The sequence below is a fragment of the Cygnus atratus genome, chromosome 8 (assembly GCF_013377495.2).
Source record: "Cygnus atratus isolate AKBS03 ecotype Queensland, Australia chromosome 8, CAtr_DNAZoo_HiC_assembly, whole genome shotgun sequence".
Lineage (NCBI taxonomy): Eukaryota > Metazoa > Chordata > Aves > Anseriformes > Anatidae > Cygnus > Cygnus atratus.
The window spans coordinates 22,171,759-22,195,282 of NC_066369.1; the positions used below are offsets into that span (position 1 = coordinate 22,171,759).

Genomic DNA, 23,524 nt, shown 5'->3' on the forward strand with positions numbered 1-23,524 from the left:
CCTGCAGCGGCTTCTCGGAGGGGACAGAGGGGGCACGGCCGGCGTTGCTCCAGGGGTGCCCCAGCAGCCCAGCGAGCCCCAGGCGCGCCAGTACACCTGCTGCAGGCGAGAGGTGCCCCCTCCCCAGCACTGCCCCGCTCTGGCTCTTTCGGAAAGAACCGAGCCCCAGGAGAAGCCCACCCTGCAGCCCCACGCCTCGCAAAGGCATCCAGCCCTCCGGCCGTGGGGCAGCTGGATGGAGACGTTCAGCCACCCCCTCCCCGCAGCCTTCCCCCGTTCAGCTCTTCCACTTTGCCACGCCGTGCTGAGCGCTCCGTGCAACTGCTGAATTATTTTAATAATTAAATGTTTATCGGCACATTCTCCCCGTATCGCTTCCAGACCTGCCTAATTTCCTTTCCGCTGAGTGCCTTCCCTCGGCTCGGTCTTTCCATAGGATGCACACCTGCAAAGCATTTCCTGCACACCTCTGCTCCCCCCGCAAGCATAATCCCCCCGGAGCCCACAGGCAACAAGGATGCTGCTCTCTTACGGCTCCGCATCCACAGCCCCCGTGCAGAGGCTGGGCTGGGTTGTGTTTCTTTTTTTTTTTTCTTTTTTCCCCCCCCCTTTTCTTTTAAACTGTTCCATATTACTCCAGGCTTTGAAGTACAGAGAAAAGCAACACTCAGTGTGCCTTTTTTTTTTCAAGCTACCTTTATCAGAGCAAATCTTTTCCTTCTCCGCTGTGTTGCTGGAGATAGATATCAAGCAAAAAGAAAGTCTCCTCTTCTAACAATGGATTTCCCTTCCCTTCTGAACTTCAAATAGAAAACTCTTATCTACAGCCACAGTTGACCAGAAGAAGAAAAGAAAAGAAAACAGACATATGAACTGAACCCGGGCTCTCTTTCTATTTACTCAAAAAGGCTGTGCTGGGTTCTTCACAGGGAGATGCTCTCACCGTGTTTATAGCACACACATTTACTCACTTCACTCGCTATCCCACCGCCACGGCAACGCGCCCTCTTCTCCCCCAGGATGACTCTCCTCTGCTCCACGCACCCTCCGAAATCTCGTCTTCGCTCAGGCACCAGGAACCATGCGGCACAACAAAGCCTGCCCCTAAAGCTGGGGGCTGCAAGAGCTCTTCCAGCTCAGCTAGGGGTAACGGCAGCGATGCCCCTGGCCCTATACAGCATCGCTTCCACGTAGCGAGAGAGAGCTCCTTAAGATGGCAGGACGGATTGCGGGTCCGGCCTTGCTGGCTCTTGGTGCACAGGACAGCAGCCCGAGCCCAGCCACGTTCACGCCCGGCACCAACCGGCTCCGCTGCACGTTTCCAGAGGTCTCTAAGAAAGGCGGCAGCCTGATCCTCCTCAGGTCTGGGTCTCTCTTCAGACACCCGGCCCGCGAGGGGACCCCCGCCAAAAGGGCTCGCTGCTGGAGCAGGAGCGGGAGGCAATCCATCGGGCACAGAGGGCTGGAAGCTCTCCAGATCGTTTTCCATTAGAAATAAGGAGTCTCTTTAACCGAAAGTCCCACCGCAGGCACCCTCTCCCCTTCCAACCCGTACACGGCAGAAGCCCTGAACCCTGCTGCTGCCCAGCACCACCCCTCTGCAGCTCCGGGAGCTCCGAGGCAGCCCGGGCGAGGAGAGCCCAGCCCCAGGTGCCCAGCAGCCTCTCCTCCAGATCCCCCGCAGACTTTTCCATCATCCCCTTAAGGTTAAACTGCACAAAAGCCGCTGGTGCTCTTCCCTCGGGGCAGCCCGGGTGTTGCAGAAGGCTCCTTCCTCCCCGTGGAGCCACGACGGGGAGACCCACCAGCCCGAGCACCTTCTCCTCCAGCTGCCCGGTGACAGATGCCCAGCCGTCGGAACCGGGGGACTGGCGGAGCACCGCCAAAGTGCTTTACAATTCCCGCTCCTCTCCTCCCTCCTCGACGGCTCCCGGGAGAGGCGTGATGATGGACGGTGCCATAAGTGACTGTTTCCAATCGAGGCAATGTAAGTAATGACAGCTGACGGCATTCCTGGAACATGCGGGCGCCGCTGGCCGCCGTGCCACGCCACAGCTCAAGGGACAGGAGGCTGGGACGGGGAGGCTCGGACAGGGGTGGGGGAAGAGGAGCCCCAAGAGGCTGTCCCCAAACTGGCAGCAAATAACTCGTCCCATCAGTTTACGAACTGGGCAGGAGCCAAGGGGAGGTGGGTAGTGTGTATCTCGTGGAGAAAATCCTCCTGGGCTGCAGCAGAGCTGGACACCACCGTATCTCTCTCTAGTGTCACTCGGGACTATTGTGCACCTGGTCCTTGGGAAGTGGGGTCTTGCCCAGTCCCTCAAGGTTTGGGAAGACTTTTCTCGCCCCTTGCTCCCCCAAACCAGCACAGACTGCCATGAAATGGGAGCATGAAGTCAGTACGCTGGAGCTGGCTTTGCACCGGCAGCACGCGGGCGGGTGTACGGAGACACAGAGGGACAACACCGTGCAAGCCCATAGCTGTTTTCCTCTCCCACAGCCTCAAAATTAGCAGGCAAATTTAACATGCAGAGAAGCGACCGATTAATAACCCAGCATTGACTTAAGAAGACCTTGAATAATACATAGTGCTTGTACACGGAAGGGGAAAAAGTCAAGTCCTTCTGCTTGTCAAGTGTATCCGCCTCCCGACGCTCCACGAGAAAACCTCTCCGCAAGGCAGCCACAGCTTTAAGCATCTCTTCAGCAATGCCTTTGGCAAAGATTAATGGTAAAACTTCGTGCCAAGTGAGGCTGGCAGTTGGACAGTTCCAAGTATGGTGTTGTTTTAAATGCAATTAGCGCTGCTCATTAATGGAGTCCCTAAAGCTGCCAAGGAGAAGAGGCTGAGCCCCCGCAGCCCACAGCGAGGTGCCACGTTCAGGCAGGTGACCACGTTGGCCACGCTGATGGGTCTTACCACGAGGGAACCAACCTCTTCTCCACCCTGCAATCCTCCCAGCAACTCGGTCAAGGAGAAGTCAGCCCCAAGCAGACCAAAGACTGACTGAAGCTCAGCTGCAGGCGCTGGGCTCCACGGCACACCGACGGCAGACGAAGCTAGGAGCAGACCCTTCCCTTCCCCAGCCTGATTTCGGCCTCTATTGTTTGGTGCTGGTTTTGGTGTGAGTCACCGAGCAGTGGCATCAGCGTCCCTGAGTGGGGTCTCTGCTAAATAAAGATGGCTGGAGAAAAACGTGTCCCCTTTTGGGAATACTGCAAAAGGGAACGAGCGGAAAGCCGGAGTTTACCTGGACAACAGCCACTATTTATGTGCCGGGGCTGCGCACACAATGCCCATTGTGAGAGAAGGTGGGGTTTGTGTAAGATCAGTGAAATACCGTGAATCTCAAATGCCTTCGTTTTGGAGTCAGGGCGAGGAGCTCTGAATAGCATCAACGGCAGAGGCTGCCACCGGCTGATCCCCCTTCGGTGCCGCCAGCCCACGAGGGTGCTGCACGGCTCGAACACCCGCAAAGCCATCTGAGAAGACTCACAAACCAGCCTCGCGGCTGAAGGCTGGGATCAGGAGAGACGAGACCACATTTCTGTTCCGATCTCTGATGAGGAATCACGGCAAAATCTTCTAACCCACCGGTGCCTCGGTATCCCCACGGTGATGAGCGGTGAGCATTAGGAGCCTAAATTTGTTCATGTATTTAAAGAGCTTTAGCACCTCGTGCCTGAAGACCAAAGGACCATCGCTACACAAAACATGCGCTGTGTAAGATATGAGGCTGGAAGGCATTTAAAAAAGCAGCCACCCTGTGTAAAACACAAGGGAGATGCAAGAAGGAAACACGATTTGTCTTTTTCAGATGTAAATGAGCGCCAGCCAGAAGCAGAGATCCAAACGCACACTTTTAGCACTGAAAAGTGCTTCTGCAAAGGGGACCGAGAGAAAAACGTGTTAAACAGGCTCTGAGTTTGATTTCCAGAGTAATAAGCACAGAAACGGAGCCCAAAGAAAAAGATCCGTATTAGCAAGCAAATCCAATCATTCAAATACCAACGAAGAGGCACCCAGGCCGGTGCAGAACTATTTCCGGAGAGAAGTTTGCCTCCCCAGCCCTTTCACACCCTGCAGCGGCTCAATGGAAGAATACTTAAGAAGTTGCAACTTTGGTTATACTGTGTAAAAAGCCCCTGAAAGGCGACATCATTTACTCTTCTGTGCTATTGCTCAGCAGAGCTAATAAATCTTGCATGAGCAGAGCTGATTCTAATTTTCTAATATGAAAAGGCATTTGGATAGAGAGAGAGGGGAAGATAAAAGTGATTGAATCTCCAATAGCCCAGCGTCGGTGACAGGAAACATCCTGACGCGGACCCCAAGGAAGAATGGCTCCCCCCCCTCCCCGCCCCACATCCCATTCTCCCTGCTTGCTGCTCGCCGTGCCTCCGTCTCCCCTATCGACGGGACGTGCCTTTAAACGCGGTTAAACAAGTTATCATTTCTGCCTTCTGATCAATCTGAATTTTCAGGACGATTACCCCCGTAAGCAGCGATCGCTCGCGGCGGCCCCGCGGATCCCTCGCCGAGGCCGTCGTGCTTCCCCTGCTAACACCACCTCGAAGGGTGCAGGGCTGTGAAGGCCACTCCGAGGAACGCCTGGCGGAAAAAATCAGCCGGGGGAATTCAAAAGGGACGTTGTGCCCAGTATCCGTGGCCCAACCCAGCGGGGGGGGACCAGGGACCTGCTGGAGGTGTCATCAAAACGTGAACTGATCCAGCTAAACCAAGGGATCTGCCACCCACCAACGCCACCTATGTAAGAGCTATCCGTTCCCAGCACTAACTGCTCCTCACGAAGCTAATAAAGCCCGTTCCCAATTAGAGACTGAAACTATCGGAAGGAGGAGAGGCAGGTTTTAGCAACCTCTAAAGGGGTGGGGTTTAGATTTGGGGGTTTATGTATTTTCCCATCAGAAAATATTTAGTATCACCAAAAAAACCCTGGCACTGACACAAAGCCAACCCCCTTCCCCAAGAGGGGGTAACTGATGCTGGCCCTCCGAGGATGTGGCTCCCCCGAGGCCCCTCTCACCACCACGGGAACGTGGCCCCAGATAGTTAGAAGCCCCGATGACAGAGGTTTGGCTGGCAGAGGAGGCTCAGCACCCCTGCTCTTGCAGGAGCACCGCTAGATGTCCGCAGGGTCGTGGTGCACGCGCAGCCCCCCGGGGCAAGGAGCACACGGCTCCCACCTGCACATCGCTCCGTGCTACTCCCTTCTCTGTCTTACGGGCTTCCCCAGTCCTTAAGACGTGGCTCTGTCCATAAAACAGCTCGGCCAGATCCTCGCACCCCTTCCTCGGGGCACCCAGGCACCGTTGGGCCTCCCTGAACAGCTGCTGCAGGCGGAGGCTGCGCCCAGGCTCGGCACCTCTGCGCCAGCAGCAGGGAGCTTCGGGAGAGCAAAACCCCCGCTGGAGAGCCGCTGAGCTGCCGCTGGGGAAGGCAGCGGGGTGCTTTCACCATCCTGCCCAGCAGCTCGGGCTGGCAGCGAGCAGCAGGGGCAGAGCCAGGGGAGGCTGGCGGGCCAGCTGCCTCCGCGGGCTGCTGGCTGGGGGAGCTCTCCGAAAGGCACCGGTATTTCACCGGCTATTTTACATGGAGAATTGCCGATCAAAGCTATCCCCACTGTGTACTCCAGAGCAATAAAAATAAAAAAAAAAACCCACAAGAAGAATTCTTTAGGCGGGTAATGGGCATTTTATTCCTTTTTATGACACTAAACATAGGCAGCTGGCATAATTACACCACAATAAAGGCATAATGTGCACCTAGCAGAACAAACTCATACTTTTGATAATTAGGCAGAGCAAACACAGTCTGGGATTCAATCAAACAGCTTCACCGTCTCCTGGATCTGTCGGAGCCCCCGTGCCCGTGGCGTGGTGGCCCCGTGCTGGATTTCGGGGGCCCCACGGGGAATGCTGAGCAAGCAGAGCATTACCCGAGAGCCCTCCCGCATGGCAGTGATGGACACTGAGCTCCGCCGCTTACAGCAGAGGCGCAGGATGGGTGCACGCAGCCCCCGGGAGGCAGCTGGAGATGGTGCGGGGCAGAGCACCCCAGCAGGACACCAGTCGCCTTCCTGGTTGGCACTGGGGATGGATCCGGGGGCCACGAGGGCACGTGCAGGATCTACAGCTTGAGCTTGAAGAGTGACCCCACCGGCAGGGCTGCAGCAGATTCTCTTCCAGAATCACACCTGGCGTGATGGCAAAGGGAGGCCAGAACACCGAGAGATGCAGAGCTCCTGTGGGCTGGGCAGCTCCGCTGGGGCAGGCTCCAGGAGCTGGAAGGGGTGAGCAGAGGCATGGGGAGAGCCCTCTGCAGCACGGACCTTGGCCAAACGCAGCCAGCGGGGACGAGTCCAGTGGGAAGCCGTTCCCTTTGCCACAAGGCCAGGGCAGAAGGGAACGTCCCAGGCTGGCTCAAAGACCCTCACCAGCAGAAGGGGCCGGGCTGGACCTGCTGGAGGCTGGCGAGTTGCTGTCTGAAGGCTTTGTGCTCCCATCGGTGCCGGCAGCCCGGCTCACCTGCAGGCCAGCCTCCTACAAACCACAGCAGCAGGCAGCAAGCGAGCTCCTCCGGCAGCTGCAGGCATCCAGGTGGGACAGCTCTTCCCCGAGCGAGGAGCCCAGCCAAGTCGGAGATCCTAAATGATCTCTAAAATATTAATAGCATCAATCAGAGCCAGGCTGACAGAGGTTACAACGCCGGGAAAGCAGAGAGAGCAGGCTTTCCTCAAGTTGGCACAAATCCACACGCTAAATATCCACAGTTTGTTTAAAAAGAATAAAACAAAATGGATGTCCCATGCCTGTTCCTTCCAACGTCACGTGAAAAGTCTTCCAACGGCCCGGAGGGAGCCTCAGCCTGGCCGCAGGTCCTCTGCACGTCTCCAGATGACACCGCTACCTCCAGCTCCTCCTGAAGGCATCCCACCTCCTCCTTTGGGGAAAAAGGGGCTTCATTCTCCCACCTCTCAGCATGAAGGAGAAAAATTCTTGCCGTGACGCTCCTTCAGGACATTATAGTTTATTTTGCAGCATTGAAGACGTAGCGTGGAAACAGAGACCTCCCGTTTGGCAGCGTGCATCGCCGTGCTGCTGGGCTCCAGGGGGTGCAGGACGCGCTGCAGCCTGCCGGCAGGTCCCACGGCTCTGCGAGAGGTCGCTGCTCATCCCAGGCAGAGAGACCCCCACAACTGCTGCAGCGAGCAGCCCCAGGCACCCAGTGTGGGGTGGGACGAACGGGGGAAGAGCAGGGGCAGGGAGAAAAGGCAGAAAGTTGCAGCAGGCAGAGCCCACGTGAAAACGCCTTCAGAAAGGCACCTGCTGCCCGGACATGGGACGTGGCATGCCCCGAGCTGTACTGAGTCTTGGACCAAATCCTGGCCAAACGGAGCGCTGAGATTTCATCTCTGCGCCACCAAAACCCTCTGGGGATGCTGTGGGATGGCTCTTGGCGAGGCTCAGGCTTCGGGGTGATCAGAGCTTCCCTCCCCAGCGGGCCACAAAATAGGAGAAGGAGTTTATGCCTAGCTGGGGGCAACAGATTAGGCTGTCTCCTAACCAAAAGCAGGTCATACCTACAGCCTTCCTCATCAAGCCCCCACGACAGATCCAGTCCACGGGCTGCCTGAAAGAGCTCGAGCAAGGAAACCTGCAAGCGGAAGAGCGAAAGCCAGGATGGAGCCAGGAGTGCGGTGCCAGCATGGGGGAAGGGAGGCAGGAGATTCTTAATCCCAACTGTGAAAGCAACTTGCTTAGTAGCCGTGGGACTCTGAGAGATTTAATTAATTAATTTAATGAGTGTGAAGCGCTGTACGTTATTAATACACGAATTCCACTACAGCATCTCCCATCTCCCAGTTCAGCATCTCTTGCTGCTTTGCGTCAAGCCCACAGGATGCAAATCCAAGCCGGGGCATGGCTCCGTGCAAATGGGGCCCAGGCTGCGTACCCACACTTCTCTAGCAGCAACAAAGCCCTATCCCTTTCAGCAGAATAGTGCACCAGGAATACCTGACACAGGAAAAGCTATTTCTACTTGCCAGCAAGCCCTCGGCATTCGCCAGCAGTTCCATGCCAAGCAGCAGAGGGAGGAGGGCGCAGGAGCAGGTTGGTGCTGCCTCTCCCCTCCCCATGTTTCAGAATCCTGTTTGGATCAAGCAAGGAGAGCTGGACGGGATGAGGCAAGGCAGGCTCCGCTGGGCTCTGGCCAGCCAGGAGGAGGAGGAACAGGCCTTCCTGGAAGGCCAGCACACGCCAGGAGCTACTTAAGGCATGCCAGCCCATGGGAAAAGCATCCTATGCAGCAGAGAGCGCGCGCAACTCCCGGGCTCTACTGCAAAGCCAGCGCCTGATGCTGATGATGGAGGCAGCAGCCACTGTCCCTCCTGTAGCCACGCTGGCTCTGTAGAACAACGAGGACCACGCCAGTGAACGTCCTAATCCCCAGGGCTAGCGAATCTGATTAACCCCTCACCCCTCCTCTGGAGAACTACACAGGGCCACTGCCATGCCCCTCCATGGAGCTCCTGTCCTTTAAATGCAAAGGAAGAGGGCACAGCTCCTTTCCCGGGCATCGGGCAGCCGTGCTGGCACTCCCACAAAGCTCCAGCTGCAGGGCTGGGACGTAGGGATGCTCTGCCCCCTTGCCTGACCCCCAGGACTGTGGGGAAGGCCGTGCTTCACACGCCGTGCCTTCGCCTCCCCGCTTCTCCCGGCCAGGAATGCAGCACACGTTGCAGGATTATTGTAAAACACGCCCTGCCTGTAATCCCTTCTCCTCCTGCCTTGCTCCGGCACTGACTGCAGGGAGGCTGTGCCAGGCCGGGGCGCGGGCTGCCTCCTGCAACGCCAGGGCACGCGGAAGGCTCCGGTGTCTCCGGCTGACCCCACAACTCCCGCACGCCCGACGGTTTAACCTCCACAGCAGCGCACACGGAGCCAGATGGGAAGCAGGAGGCTCCTGGGTGCCGCAGCCAGACGCTCACATCCCGCAGCCCGGCAGTACGGCACACGCAGCGGGACGGGCGGCACGCCGGGGCTCAGCAGCTGCCCCTCCGCCTTTCGCCCGCAGGCTGCGGCGGCGACGTGCGTGCGGAGCCGCAGCCACCGACCTGCCTCCGACTGCCTGCACGGGGATGCTCTGGGCAAACCAGCCAGCAGCACGCACCCGGCAAACCGCTGCTTACAATCCTGCCTAGCAGATAAAGCTTTAGCCCTGGTTAAAAACAAAACAAAACACAATCAACAAATTCCGCTTTCGTTTTTGTGCAGTACCTGCAGGCTGACGCGGGCCAAGCAATGTAATTGTTGCAGTTTCTCCTGAACCATCGCTTTCCTGCCTTATCTGAGAGCTCTCTGCATCAGGAGAGGAGAGGGGAGCGTACCCAGCACCCAATACAGCCGTCCCTGCCCTGCGTGCCTTGGGTGCGACCCCTCCGAGTGTCACCAACGAGGCAGGGCAGTCCCAAGGCAAGCAGACAGCCTGTGCCCAAGTGCCAGGGAGCGGGAAGGGACAAGCCATCACCCACACCGCCTGCCTGCCTCAAGGCAGGACCAGCTCCACCCAAACCAGCCCCATCGGATTCTTGAGAGGCTATTTTTCCACTCCAGAAGCACCCCTGGAAATCTTGAGCAAACACAGATTTGAAGACGGAGGACAAACCAAGCTGGGAGAGAAACAACCTCTCCTCCGAGGACCGAGAGCTGTGCCCACTGTGCACCGCAGTAAGAGACCCACCGTACAAATCCCCACCTCCAGCCTAAAGGCTGGGACTGGGCTCCAAGAAATTGCCCAGGAAAAAAAGAGAGCTACGTCATAGCTTTAATACCAAGGGAGAGTTTTAATATCATAGGAGATTCCCTGACGGTGTGATGCTGTGATATGAACACAAGCTAAACCACAGGCAGGACAGGTATGGGAAGGAAGGACGGAAGGAAGGACATTCCAGAAAGAGCTGTCCCATTAACAGGACTGAAATGCTGAAACGTCCCCTTGGCACTGTAACAGCTCTGAATGGCCTCCACACGACAGGACCTTGCCACAGGTTGTCTTTACACACCCAGGGAAGTCTAAACGACAGCGATGGAGGAACAGGAGGCATGTGCCCAGCTCACAGCCCTCTGCTACGCAGGAGTTTGGCAGCGAGAAGGGCGCTCTTTCATACAGTTGCAGATTTTATGGCCAAAAGGAATTATTAAACTAATCCTCTATTTTGCAAGCCGGGAAACGTACCTCCTTTCTGGGGAGCCAAGCCCAAGAAATGGCATTAACCCTCCTGGGATCACTGCTTTCCCGTCCACTCCCTGAAAAGTTCACGCAGACACATGCTCCACCGAAAATTACTCCTGTGCTTTTAGGATGCAATAGATAAAAAAAAAAATAAATAAAAATGAAAAAAAAAAAAAGAGGGAAAGACAAAGCCATTCTGATCTAGTCGAAGATGAACATTGCTCTTTCCTGCCCTCCTGGGACGGGCATGCACGTTACCGTGCGAGTCATCCAGACCCAGTGAAGCCTCCAGGCTGCAACCAGAGCCTGTCTCAGCTGTAGCAAGCCCAGCTCCTGAGACCGCAAGAGAAGGCAGTGAAATGCGAGGCTGGGATCATTACTTTGAGACTATCAGCTCGTGCCACTGAGCCAAAGCCTGTTATACTGACATGGGTCCGTGCCACCCCAGCAGCAGAGATCATTCTCCATCTCCGCTCGCCCAGCTCCGGCCTCCCGGGACGGCTGCTCGCGCCGTGCTCCGCAGGTTACAGGCACCGGGCTGAGCTGCTGCAGCACAGCACCCTGCTCACCACGTCCCGGAGCTGCCAGCACAAGGCATCACTCGCAGAGGAGCACAGAGCAAAAACCCCAAGCCTCCTTCCCTGGGGCAGACAGCCCGGGGGAGGAGACTCTCACCCCCTTCCCAGCACAGCCCCCTGCATTTCGGTTTCCTTAGGAGAGGGTTTTTACTCCGCACCCCGTGCTGCACAACAAAGGGAGGAGATGTCCTCCTGCAGCGGGACAAAGGGCTGCTCCTTGCAGGCCTCTCCTGGGTGCCCTTTCCCGTTGAGCTGACTCTCCTCGCTCCCTCCTCGGCTCCCTCCCCGTGATTTAAGAGTTCCTCTCCTGGCCCTGACAGTAAGGTATTTCTGTCCCACAGATTATAACTCACTCTGGGCTATTATTCAACTCCCAAGCCCTGGCCCTGCTGCATTTAGTCCAAACATAATATCCTTCATGCATATATTATCTGTCTCCCTATTATCTGGAATCATTTCGGAATTAAATTTCAGTCCTGCAATATTGGCTTGAAGAGCGGCTCGCTTTATGGGCTAGTCAAAGGTTAGAATACCAATCAAAATAACACTGCCGATGCAGAGAGACATTTTAATATTCCAAAACCCGGTAATTGTAAAAGGACATAATATTTTTTCCCTGATTACCCCAAAGGCAACACATGTTAACAAGGCGAGGGAGAGAGTGAAAGAAATTTCAGAGTTCAGACAGCCGCGCGACGGATTTAAAGGAGAAGCCGTGCATGGCGGCCGCGCACCAGCCCCGGGAGCAGGAGGCTCCCTGCCCGCCCTGTGCCTCCGCCACCCTCCTGGGACCCGTCCCCTCCGCCCCGAGCCCCCTGTGCAGCCCGAAGGCATTTAGGGCACCCTCACAGCGCACGGGAGGGAGCCAGAGAGAGTTACACCGAGACAGACACAGCCCAGGCTCAGCACGGAGGAGAAACCGCCCGGCCTGACCTCCTGCTCGGGCACCGAGGCTGCCCCACGTTAATTTCTGGCTGAAGCAGAGCTGAGATTTTTAGGGAAAACCTTCCCTCCCGAGCCTGAGAACCCACCACAGTCCTCGGTGAGTTGTTCCCATGGTTAATTACCTTCCCTTTAAATATCTGCACCTGAATTACCTAGCTTTGGCTTCCAGGCACTGGAACTGCTTCTGCTTTACCCTGCTGGACTAAAGGAGCCTCTCAGCACCTTCTGACTCTATTTAATGCTCCGGAGCTACAGCCAAGTCACCCTTCTGTCCAGCACCCTACACAGCTCCCAGGGTATTTAAAGCATGACAAGTGTCCTCGTGGGTCTTGCAGTTGTCATCAAGCCTTCGAGTTTCCAGGATCCTTACCCATGCAGAGATGATGGAGATGATGGACCCAGGGTCCCAGCTGGGTCAAAGCGGTCCCGAGCAAGACGATCCAGCCCCTCTGCTCCTCCTCACCACGCCCCGTTCATAAATCCACCAGCATCAGCCTCCTGGATGCAGTATCCGCACACTTTATCAAAAATGATTTTTATGTTTTCTTTCAGGGCATTGATAAAAGTGCTAAATCCAAGAGGTCTGAGCAATAGCTCCCCGTGGGACCCCACCAGGAAGACATGCACTCCATGATGATTACCCATTTACAATTAAATGCTAGGAGCTGTCAGTTTGCTCGTTCTTAATCAATGTAATGTGTGCCATGTTGATTTTGTATCACTCTTGTTTCTTAATCAAAATGTCATAAGGTACCAAGTCAAATGCCTTCCAGAAGTATATTACATTGACATGGTTACCTTTATCAACCAAACATGTAGTCTCATAAAAAATATCAAGTTAGTTTGAAAAAGATCTAGTTTCCATAAATCCACATTGATTGGCATTATATTACCCTCTTTTCATTCTTTATTAATCAACTATGATATCTGGCTTTTCATTACTTTGCCCAGAATTAATGTCAAGCTGATAGGGCTATAATTACTTCATCGGTCATCCCATTTGCCCTTCGAAATTACTGGTACAACATCAGCTTTCTTCGAGTCCTCTAGAACTTCCCCCACATTCAAAGACTTATTAAAAGCCACACGAACAGCCAACAGCTTCTCAGCCAGCACTTTCTAAACTCTTGTAAACCAGCTATGCACAACGCCAACCTCGAGCTACCACTTCACTTCTATCACAAAATTGCACTGTAAGAGCATCCTGCTCGGCGATACAGCATCCTCTGCCTTGCTGTACATACAAGGTTTTTATTGAAAATGGTTATTTTGCTGTAATAAGCAATTCTTCAATTTCCTCCCACCTATGAACCAATGCCATCGCAGACTTTTCTGATTTCCATGGAAAAGACACCCTTACTCCCTTTAACGCTGGAGTCATGTTTTTGCTTCTGTTCCCTTTCACAGCCTCTATCATTCCTCCCTTCTGAGGGACTGACTTACCACCGCCAGGGACAAGGAGCCCAAAAGAGCACTGCTGCCACGAAGGAGGGGTCTTGGAGCGCTCAGCCACGCAGCTAACCAGCACGGTGCTGAGTACCAGGTGCCTGATCCAACCGAGGACGTAAGCAGCTCTTCGCTGTTAGGTGACAACATCTGCTCATGTGTTCGATGCTTCAGCCATGAAGCAATCTTCCTGAGGAATCCTCCTCTGTTCTTTCTGACCCTAGTAGGCATTTTGCATCCCCCATAGCCAGTAGCTCAATAAACAGGCAATTGATGGCCATTGTACTAAGTCCTCAAGAGGTTAAACTTATGAGAGCAACTTTCAGGCACATGGGCCAAAAATCAAACCACTTCTCAACAGCATCCATTTCAATGTTCTTTGTGCAAAGCACTCGAGACACTTGAACACCAAGTGCCTGAGAAGTCCTCCTCCCATCCCAAAGGCACAAGGAATTGTTAATTCAGAGGAGAGGCAAAAAGCTGTGAGCAAATCCTTGTTTGTTTAGGACGCGTTTATTTCTAGTTGCCAAATATTAACAAAAACATTCTATTACACGCTTCCTCCGCTGTATTTCACAAAGCGGGGAGGTGACCTTGTGCACATGTATTAACAGTTTGCTTCCGAGCACCTACGGATCACCAGAAGCTGGGCCTGGAAAAGGCCAGCTCCGCACACAGCCACGTGCTCCCCACGGCTCCGTCAGCTCTGCCTCGTGGTGTCCAGAGGAGGAACGGTTCCCAGTCCTGCAACAGAGCCACTTGCAAATAGCCCTGGGGACACAGGGCATGTCACGGCCTGGGTGTGAATCGAGCTCAATCTTCACCTTCCTTAGAGCACGCCGAACTGACCCCTGAGGGCAAAGCATTCAAACTGCCAGGGGAAAGCAGGGAAAGCTCTCCTGGGCGTCAGGAGGATGTCAAGCTTGGACTGGTTTTCTGTCCTTCCTAAAGCAACCACTATGAGCGTACCTACAGACAAGCTGCCCTCTGTGAACAGAAATAAAAGATGGCCAAACACAGCCAGGATGGCTGTCCTGAGAAAGGGGCAGCTCTGTGATGGTAGGAAGATGTCCTTTTTTCTTTTACATAAATATCACTTGAGAAACAAGAAACAAAACAAAGCCCTAGTGGTTACATAAAATACTCCTCCGTTACCCTATAACTGAATAATGTCCAGAGAAGAAACAGGAGATCAGGAGACACCAAACCAAAAATAGCTTCCACAACCCAATTCTGGAGCCACAGAACCAGCAAGTGGCTTTGTGCCAGCTCTCCAACAACTTACGCTGAGCTGGAGAAGAGACTACGAAGCGAGAACATGGCAGAGGTCTCGAGTCAGGAATAACACGAGAGAAGAACTGACAACACTTCTTTGCGCTTTCACAGACGGCAGGACTGAGGCCCAAGAAAAAGATCAGGCAGAAGGTTGAAAAGAAACAAAAGGACATGCATCTTCCCACAGCATGTGAATAAACAGAGTATAATTAATGCATAATTAAACAGCCAAACTCATTGCTGCAGGATGCTGGAGAAACTGAAAGCGTCAGCAGATTCAGGAAGAGACACGTATGGTAGGCAGACACGGTAAGCGCCGTGGGTGACGGGCACAGCGGTCCGGGGAGAGCCGCCAGCTCCCAGCCCTTGGAGAGGATTGCAGGGAAGGAGAGAAAGCTGACCCGACCCGTGCTCTCCTTGGTGCGCCCCGACAGCACCAGCTGCTGCCCTCTGGCAGAGAGGAGCTGGGCTGCACAGACCTCAGGTCTGCCTGTTTTGACACCTTCATCCTCCTCCCCTTGTTTTTCTTGCACTCCTGAAAGAGCAAAGGCAGCACGAACGCGAGCTGATCCTTGTGTTGGAGTCAGCATTATTGAATTTATCCATCCTACCATGCTCACGGGGCGTTTACCCTCTTCAGGTAGATCTTGATCCGCAGCCTCCTGCTCTATTTCAGCCCCGAGCACCCGGCCACGCAGCTCGGTCCTGCACAGCAGCCCTAACCCCTGGGGCCTCTATGGGACAGGGACGCGAGGGAACGTGGCCGGCAGGGTGGTGACTCTCCGCCGAGACGGTTTGGGGGCTATCTGAAATGTTGCGGCATTCAAAGGAAGCCTCCTGTGCCTCCTGCAGCCCTCCCGCCGCGCTTGGCTAGTCGAAGGGAAGAACATGATCAGCTCTCTGCCCCGAGTCAGCTCTACCCTGACAGCTCACCACAGACACGCGATCGCTCAATGACATTAAAAATGTCAGCAAACACCGATCAGGCTTGACGGAAGGGATGTGCTAGCAGGCTGGGGGGGGGGCACAGGGCAAGGTAAAACTTCAGCAAACTCGGTCAAGTGCACGAGCAGCTCTTCTCCCTTCGTGTTCCACGGGGGGCTTTTGCACGGACCCAGGACGCGGTGGCCACCTGGGACACCCCTCAGGGGTGGTGCTCCCCACCACCTGCATGGCCAGATCGACCCAAACTTGGTGCAACACAAGTGTGGTGGCCAGCAGGGCCCCGCTCCTGCCTTCACCTTGCCAGAATTATTATCTTGGATGGAATTATTTATTTGAGGCATATCTTGGAAACTCTGCAAGAGGACCCAAGACACAGGGTGCTTGCCTGAACTGCTCCTGCAGCACAGAAGTGACAACTGCTCACCAGCAGACACCCACAGGACAGAGAACAGGATGCAGGTGGGGCTGCTCTGCAGGAAGCTGCTCTCAGTCACACATGCCATTTACACTCGCACGAACTCTTTTCTCGACATCTGAAGGATCCAAGTCTCCGCATTCCCCATGACCTAGAAATTAGCAGTTTCACGCCACCCCCAACGTCTTCACTTCATGGATCAGGTCAGAGGCAGACTCAACCTAGGAGGTGTTTCTAAGTCAGGAACTTGCCAGAGGGAGGGGAAACGGGGATGCCTGAGCTAGGAATAGAAGAGCAGGGGGGCTAGTCACCCGTCTATCCTTATTTATCTCATACTGGGAGCTCAGTCAAAAGAAACTGAGGCCCCACAGGGTCCTGATGCTTTGACAGGATTATTTTTTTGGGCTGGATATCGTCTCCTGTAAAAACACACAGGCAGTTTCCCCCCACACCCCCACATGCAGCAGGGCAGCAGTAGCATAGAAAGAATCCTCACCGCAGGCTAAGAGCAAGCCGGGGAGGCAGCCCTCAGCCCCAGGACAGGAGAGGTCCCTGCTCTCCTGCTCCAGCTGGGTCACTTCCCAGAGGGGTTCGGGGTCCCAGGAAACACCCTGTGTGCAACAGGGCATCGGGTATGAAAGAGCCAGAAAAAAATGAAGATTTTTAAGGAATTAGATGGGCTGGAGAACAATGAACATACCTCCCACATCCCCTCCCTGGGTGATCCGAAGGAGATGGCAGGCTCACTTGGAGTAACATAGCCTCGAGCGACGGGAAAGAGCCGTAAGTCATTCCTGCAGAGGCCCAGAGGAGGAGCACAGCTGGACCAACCTACTTCCGAGCAAACATCAGGGTACACAGGGATTTTTTTTTTCATTATTATTATTATTCTGAAGCCATCAACCTGCTGGTTACAGAGCCGCTATCCATTCACCGCAAGTTTAGTGAACTTCAAATGGCGATCATTAATGGTCACTGAACTGCAGAATGCCCCAACGTGCTTTCAGATTTCATTTACCGAGGACCAGCAATCAGCCAAAAGATTTGCTCTGACAGCAGGGAAATACAAGACCCCTTGACAAGTTCAGCTGGGAATGTGCTGCCAGCATCCCTTGTTAAGTTCATGTTCTACCCTATTTGACGGAACAGATCATGCAAATTGTCCTTCTGCGGCCGCTCGGCCTGTCACTCACGCTTCCATTTAAAACAATAAATAAATAAAGAACAAAAGAAAAGCCCCTAAGTACAACAAGCTGTTTACAGGCACATTCCACTTACTAAGACCCCTTATTATCAGGAAAAGGCACAGAAACCCAAATAAAACCTGAAATGGGATGGGGGAAGGGAATCTTACTCATTCCAAGGTTTAACCAGAAGGACCACCCCAGTTACTCTCGTGTTAGACATACCCCAGCCTCCCCTCGCCCTGCCAGCGCTCGGTATCACACTATTTATTTTTCCTTCCACTCCACTTTGCTGCTTATGGCACCGCTATGTCGTTCCATGCGGATGGAGCAGCTGTGCCAGGAGACCCCGTGGATGCACGGCAGGCTGCTCCTTGGCCAGCCAGAGAAGGTGTGGAGCAGCAGCAGATGGCACACAGCAAAGCACACGGCATTCGGCTTTGCAAAGTGCTCACAGGCCTCTTAGGTGGACGTGCTGCTGGGACAGCTCCCCTTTCCCAAAGCGCAAAGGGAAACTCCATTTTTTGTACCGGAATATTTACATGTTTATCAACCAGGCTTTGATCTGAAGCTGTGCTCCTAGCAGCCTTACACAGCAAAACAAAACAGTGAGCAGCACTGGGACCGACAAAACCTCTGCTGAAGAGGCGCCTCGCAGCGTCCCGCTATTACACGGAGACACCGCGCTGTGCCTGCCACAATGGGACTCTCCCCAGCTGCACGGCACATCCCATCAAGTACAGTAAGACTCTATTAGAGGAGATACAATGGGGAGCCAGAGGACTCGCTCAGCCCAGCCTCTGAGAAAATAACTCATTTCAATGCAAAACAGCAGTAGTTATTAGACACCTCCTTAAAGAGGAAAGGAGAAGGAGAAAGGGAAGGTGAAGGGAGGGAGAAAGGGACCATGGCAGCTTGCACAAAAGTACCTTTTTCAGATTAATCCACTGTTTGAAGTAATCAGCAACCGGCAGCCCTAAGTACTGGCATTGTCCTGGTAACCTGTAAGAGAGAAGAGAGAGTAGGTTTGATTCAATTACTGTCCTGACAACACAAACTCTGTTTTATTAAGCGCATTTCGTTCCGAGATGGAAGAGCCCCTCAAGTCTGCTCTAACATGCTGCACATCAGAAGGACGGTAGCTCTTGGCAAAAAAAAAAATAAAAAAACCCTCATGAGAACACGACTTGGCTGAAGCCTGACACAAATCCAGCCACGTCCAGGCTGCCGACACCTTTCAGGCTCAGCATGTTGAACAAGGGCTGCGTGCGGCTCTCCTCCCAGCAGCTGAAACACAAACACAACTGGAGCATCTGGGCTGTCCTTAACTAAGTGGACTCATCGCAAATCCCTGCAAAACCATGCTGGTCAGCCAGCAGAAATGACAGAAAATATGATGGGGAAATTCACCTGTCATTGCCCCGGTGCTTTTTGACATGGCCCTTACGGTTAAAACACTGAGTGAGACACCAGGGAGGGAAGGAGGCATCGAGCAGTCATTTTTGGGGTAGTAATTGTAAACTTGCAGTGCTAAGAAAGCAGAGGCTTATTTCAACGTAGGCGCTTGGAAGCAGAGAGCAGTCGCAGCCCTGAAGACGCAAAGTGCTGCACAGTCTCACTGCGGGTTTGAGGCCCAGCAGGCAGAGCTGGGAGCACGCACGCTGAACCTCTGCAGGAACAGAGCTCACCAAAACCTGCCCTGGGGAGGCAGCAGGGCTGCCCGAAGGGACAACAGGAGCCAGGCATTTGGCAAGCAGCCTCTCCCAGCCGGCACCAGCCAGGAACTGCCCCTCTCCGCCAGCGCACAGGGAAGGCTGAGCTGCAAAGCCGCGCGGCTCCAGCCGAGGCCGTGCCGGAGATGAGTTATGGGAGGCTTCCCCGGCCGCTTTGATCCGATCAGGAGTAATTGATGGATCTTGTTCATTCACGTACTGCTGAGCATGCCTGGGGCACCGGTCACAGGATCCTTAACTGAAGCAAAGGAACATCCCAAATAAATATGTCAACTAAATAAATGACTAAATTAGACCCGTTTGTGCATGTTAAAAGCCACAACCCCAGAAACCGGCTTTTGCAAACAGAGGGGGTGGGGAAGTCTTACAACTTCCTTGGCCGTGTGGGGACTGCAGGGGGAGGCTGTAGGGAAGGAGGGAAGAGCTGCGAGAGCCAGCATCAGCTGCTCGAACACCCCAGCACAGACCCTGTCTGGGACAAAGTATTGTCTCCCTGTACAGGGCAAAGCCTGGATGCTCCAGGCTTCAGGTTCAAGGCTGAAATTCAGGAACGAGCTCTGCTCAGATGGAAGCACAAGCTGGGTACACACCACTTTGAGCTGGGGTACACCAACAGCCCCCCCAAACAATTACTGCGAGCTCAGCCCAGCCCCAAGCCCTCTGACCACCAGGGCAGCACCTCTTCAGACCCATAGCATTGCACCGGTAAGGAGATGAGGGAGGGCTGCACACAGTGCACTTGTGGATAATGGCAGCGGTGCTGAAGGAGCAGTTTGGTCTGTGCTGACTCCATTTCGATGGGAAGAAAAGGCTGGAAGCTGGCAAAATATACCCAGGGGAACCTCCCAGGAATACGTGGCCATATATTCCCGTGGCCGTAAAACACTGGCTTTGCGAGCCCTGCTTCAGCTATAGAAGGAATAGACTGTGTGCCAAACCCAAATGCCTGGTCCTGTAGAGATGCACACGGCATCATTTAGGAGCAGTAATTTATGTCATACAAGCACATTTGAATAAGGAGGTCCAGAGGAATCTCTCTGAAAGCAGGAAGCCTGTCACAGGAATGAGCTTGCAAGCAGCAGGACAGAGGCGATTTGCAGGGTAAGCAATGTGACCTGACAGCACGCTCTCATCTCCGGGCACGGCTCATCTGATGCTAGCACCATCGCTCTGAAATAAACCACCTGGAGTCACTCCTCGCAATTGCACAGCCGTCACATAAAAAGCAGCCCGGTCTGTGCATTTTACAGCCGCTACGCATACGTCCGTGACATCCCAGAGTGGAACAGACCCCTCCGAGCCCAACCAGCATCCTAAGAAAGCTGCTGTCTATAGGTTTTTTTCTGACTTCCAAATAAAAAAAAAAGCTAAGAAGAAAAGGAACCATGGGTCTAATACAGGCAGGTGATCAGCTCAACCTCTTTGACTGCTCACATTTAGCTAGAAGGATCATGACAGCAGCTAGCAAGAGGTGTATTACCAAAAGCTAGGGTTCTCCTCCCAGCCCGAGAGATTTTCATTAATACAGCTCTCAGCCCGGCTCCACTCAGAGGAATAATTATTGTCTAGCCTAACATTTGGACGGGGCCCAGGACAAGCGAGTGCAGCATCGTTGTTAGCCACAGGACTTGACAGCTAACCACCCAGCGCAATGAATGACATCCAAAGCGTCTCCATCCCCGTGGGACCAGCAGGCCCACGGAACTGGACAGCCTGGTCCTTCCTCCACCCTGAGACTGATGGCAGTACGCCCTGGGCGCTGGACGGTGGGTCTTTAATTGGAGAAAACAGATGTCCCAAATAAATATGTCAACTAAATAAATGACCCATTTTTGCAAACAAGGAACAACCCCAGAAACTGCCTACGGAGCTGCGTGACCTAAGGACGTTCCCCATCCCCCTCCGTGCTTCTGCTCCCCTCATTTCACACCGGCACCAGAGAGACCTCACGAAGTTTTCAAAGCACTGCAAGCTCCACACTTTTGCTGTAAGCTGGACAGGCTGTCAGCAGCATGGACCAAAGTATCCGTCGGCTCCCTGAGCTGAAAGGGGCAGGTCTGGTGGCTCCAGGCCTGCAGGGATATGGCCATCAACCGGTTTGTCCGTTGCAAAGGATTGTCCTGTGGGTCTGGTCCAGTCCAGTCTGGGTACACAGGGCTCGCAGCACAGGACTGGGGAGCTGGGGGCTCTCACTGCACAGAAAGCAGGGCTCCAGGAGATCACTCCTGCAGGGTCTCTTCCCCTCCTGTCATCTGCAGCGGTCCCATGCTCCCCAGCATCTTCTCCAGGTTGGAGTGAACGGGGCACACCTGCGGCTCTCCTGGGGAACGAAACTGCCACAGCCTCTAAGGAAGTACATCTATTTATGAGGATCGCTGCTGACTTGAGCAGCTCATTTGGCAGACGAGCTTTTATGCTCAGTACAGCTCCCCACTACGGCAAAACTCAACCTCGATCACTGGGACGGCTGTGTTTGAGCAAAGAGCTCAGGATACAGAATCACAGAACCATCTAGGCTGGAAAAGACCTTCAAGATCACCAAGTGCAACCATCAGCCTGACCTACCAATCCCATCACAAAACCACGGCCCTTAGTGCCACATCCACATCTCTGAGATAACCCAGGGACGGGGACTTCCCTGGGCAGCAGAAGAGAAAGAGCACCGCATTTCCCTTCGTCAGCATCCTGTGATGCTTCCAGCTTCTGAAGGAAGTCTTGTTCCCCCCTAAACGTTGAAGTTCTCGCACCCTGGGAAGGAAGCTGGCTCTCCAAACCATCCCATCAGCCAAACACCGTGCTTCGGGTACGGCTGGACTTGATGATCCTTGTGGGTCCCTTCCAGGTCGGGATATTCTGATTCTATGACTGCACTTGACAGAGAGAAACCTAAAAAAGAGAAACCTGAAAAAGGCTGTGGGATTTTCCACCCCGGGCTCTATTTTCCACCCAGCCCTGCTCCTCCGTCCCCACGCTGCGGGGTAAATGGGGCCCGGAGATGCAAACGGGAGGCGAGGTCAGACGGCTGCATCCCTCCCGCTGAAGCCTGCTCTCTGCGAGGCGGCGAGATGCGCGCGGCTCGGCGGTGATAAACGGCCTTGCTTTAGTTATCACTTTCCTTAAGTTAAGGAGAGCAGCCTGGTGATGGATGGGCTGGAATTCGGTTATCGGGAAAGGCTGTCAGCCAGAGTTGCCTATCTCCACACACATTTAGCAGGGCATCATTATGCGATGGCATGGAGTTAAAATATGACCAAGGGTATTGAGAGAAAGAAAGAATGGGATTAAAAAAAAAAAAAAAAAAGGCAAATTAAGCAACAAAAAGGAGTGTGAGGCAAGAACGTTATCGTACTAGTGACACCTTTTATCTCGGTCTGGTTAGCTAGAGCAGGGCACAAATTGGTCCTTCCTCCACTATTGTATCCTCTTGTACAAACAGAAGCAGATAAAATGTGTCACCAGCGCGATAGCATATCAATTTAACCCTAATTATCCGGGGGGTCAAACCAAGAAATAGGGGTTTCTCATTTCAACAGGTTCCTCCGCCTCTGCTCGGAGCCGCCACATTAATATGGAAGGGGGAGGGACAGCCGTAATTGATTTCCGTCACTCAGGTGGTCCTGGCATATAAAAAATTAATGCTCGCTTCTCCCACCTCATCAGAGCTGGTTAACGTCCATCTGCTTCTGGGTTCAGGATGTCAGGAGACAAAGAAATTGGGCCACTTTCTACACACTGGGTGTATTGATATTGAGCCAGCTAAAAGCACAAGTCCCTCTTTGGGAAGGATAAAGGGACATTAAATCTTGATATTTATAGACCTGGTCACAGCCTTCAAAAGTAAAATATGAATCCATGCACTGGAGACCTTGAGTCGTAAGAGATGCAGAACATTTTAATTGTGTCCTGGCCAACCCCGCTGCACCGGGCTGCAAAGGAGAGGGCTGGGACACTCCTGCCCTGGGAGTCCTCCGCTGCAGGAGGGCTGCAAAGCCTGAACAGAGCTGCGTGGAGGCAGCAGCACAGAACAGCAACAAGGTGGTACCGGAGAGAGGAGAGCTGCCAAGACACCTTGCCCTGGCTCTGCAATTCAGAGCAAGGCTGGTGAAGGCATGGCACGAAGGGGACCTGGACCCGGTGCAGAAGCGCTGCTCTCCTTTGGCACAGGCTGGGATCTCTGCCTTGGAGAGGGTCTGAAAAGCCCCGGGCTTTCACAGAAACCCTGAGACAGGTCCCTTCTCCCTCCCTCCCGCCTCTCTGTGCTTTCCTTCCACCCTCAGCTCTCTCAGCCACCCCCAAACTTGTCACAGCACAGCAAGCCTACGAGCCGCACATCAGCTTTAAATATCAGCGTGCGTGAAGCAGGGACATGAGAGCAGGGAAGTGGGAACAGACAGAGCAAGCCTCCATCGCCTGTCAGGGAACACTAATGAATTTCAACGCCAGCAGCCATTGCCTCAGATGGGCTGGCGAGAGGAGGAGACGGAGTGAGAGCGAGGAGCCTTTGCAGGAGCAGCCTGCCTTGTTTCAAAGCCCCCTCTGTTAATAAATGTCACTGCCGAGCTGGTGCACAGCCCCTGTGCTGGCGTGGGGTGGGCTGGGGGGAGATGGGCGGCTGCCAGCGTGCGGGGTACCTGGGCAGCGCAGCCTTTTCTCCTGCTTTGTCCCCAGGAAGGAGCCAGGAAAAGGAAGCAGAGAGGGTATCACCGCTTCATGCCATGTCCCAGCACCCAAACGGCACAGCACCG

The 23,524-nt window shown here is 54.0% G+C and overlaps 1 protein-coding gene across 19 annotated transcripts in view; it reads right to left on the reverse strand.

Annotated features, from left to right (window-relative positions):
- The window catches only part of ERI3 (ERI1 exoribonuclease family member 3), a 118,304-nt gene that overhangs the window by 50,738 nt on the left and 44,042 nt on the right, over positions 1-23,524 (reverse strand). For 2 of the 19 annotated variants that reach the window (XM_035537900.2, XM_050712329.1), the window contains exons 6-8: positions 17,976-18,048; positions 7,605-7,678; positions 5,694-7,034 (exon numbers count right to left, since the gene is read on the reverse strand). In XM_035537900.2, coding sequence (XP_035393793.1) covers positions 6,800-7,034; positions 7,605-7,678; positions 17,976-18,048 — 382 coding nt within the window. In that variant the 3' untranslated portion in view covers positions 5,694-6,799. Of the gene's footprint in view, positions 1-5,693; positions 7,558-7,604; positions 7,679-13,730; positions 14,079-15,189; positions 15,373-16,562; positions 16,697-17,031; positions 17,057-17,975; positions 18,049-23,524 lie in introns of those variants that run through there. The other 17 variants (XM_035537904.2, XM_050712332.1, XM_050712330.1 and 14 more) reach the window with 16 other exon arrangements.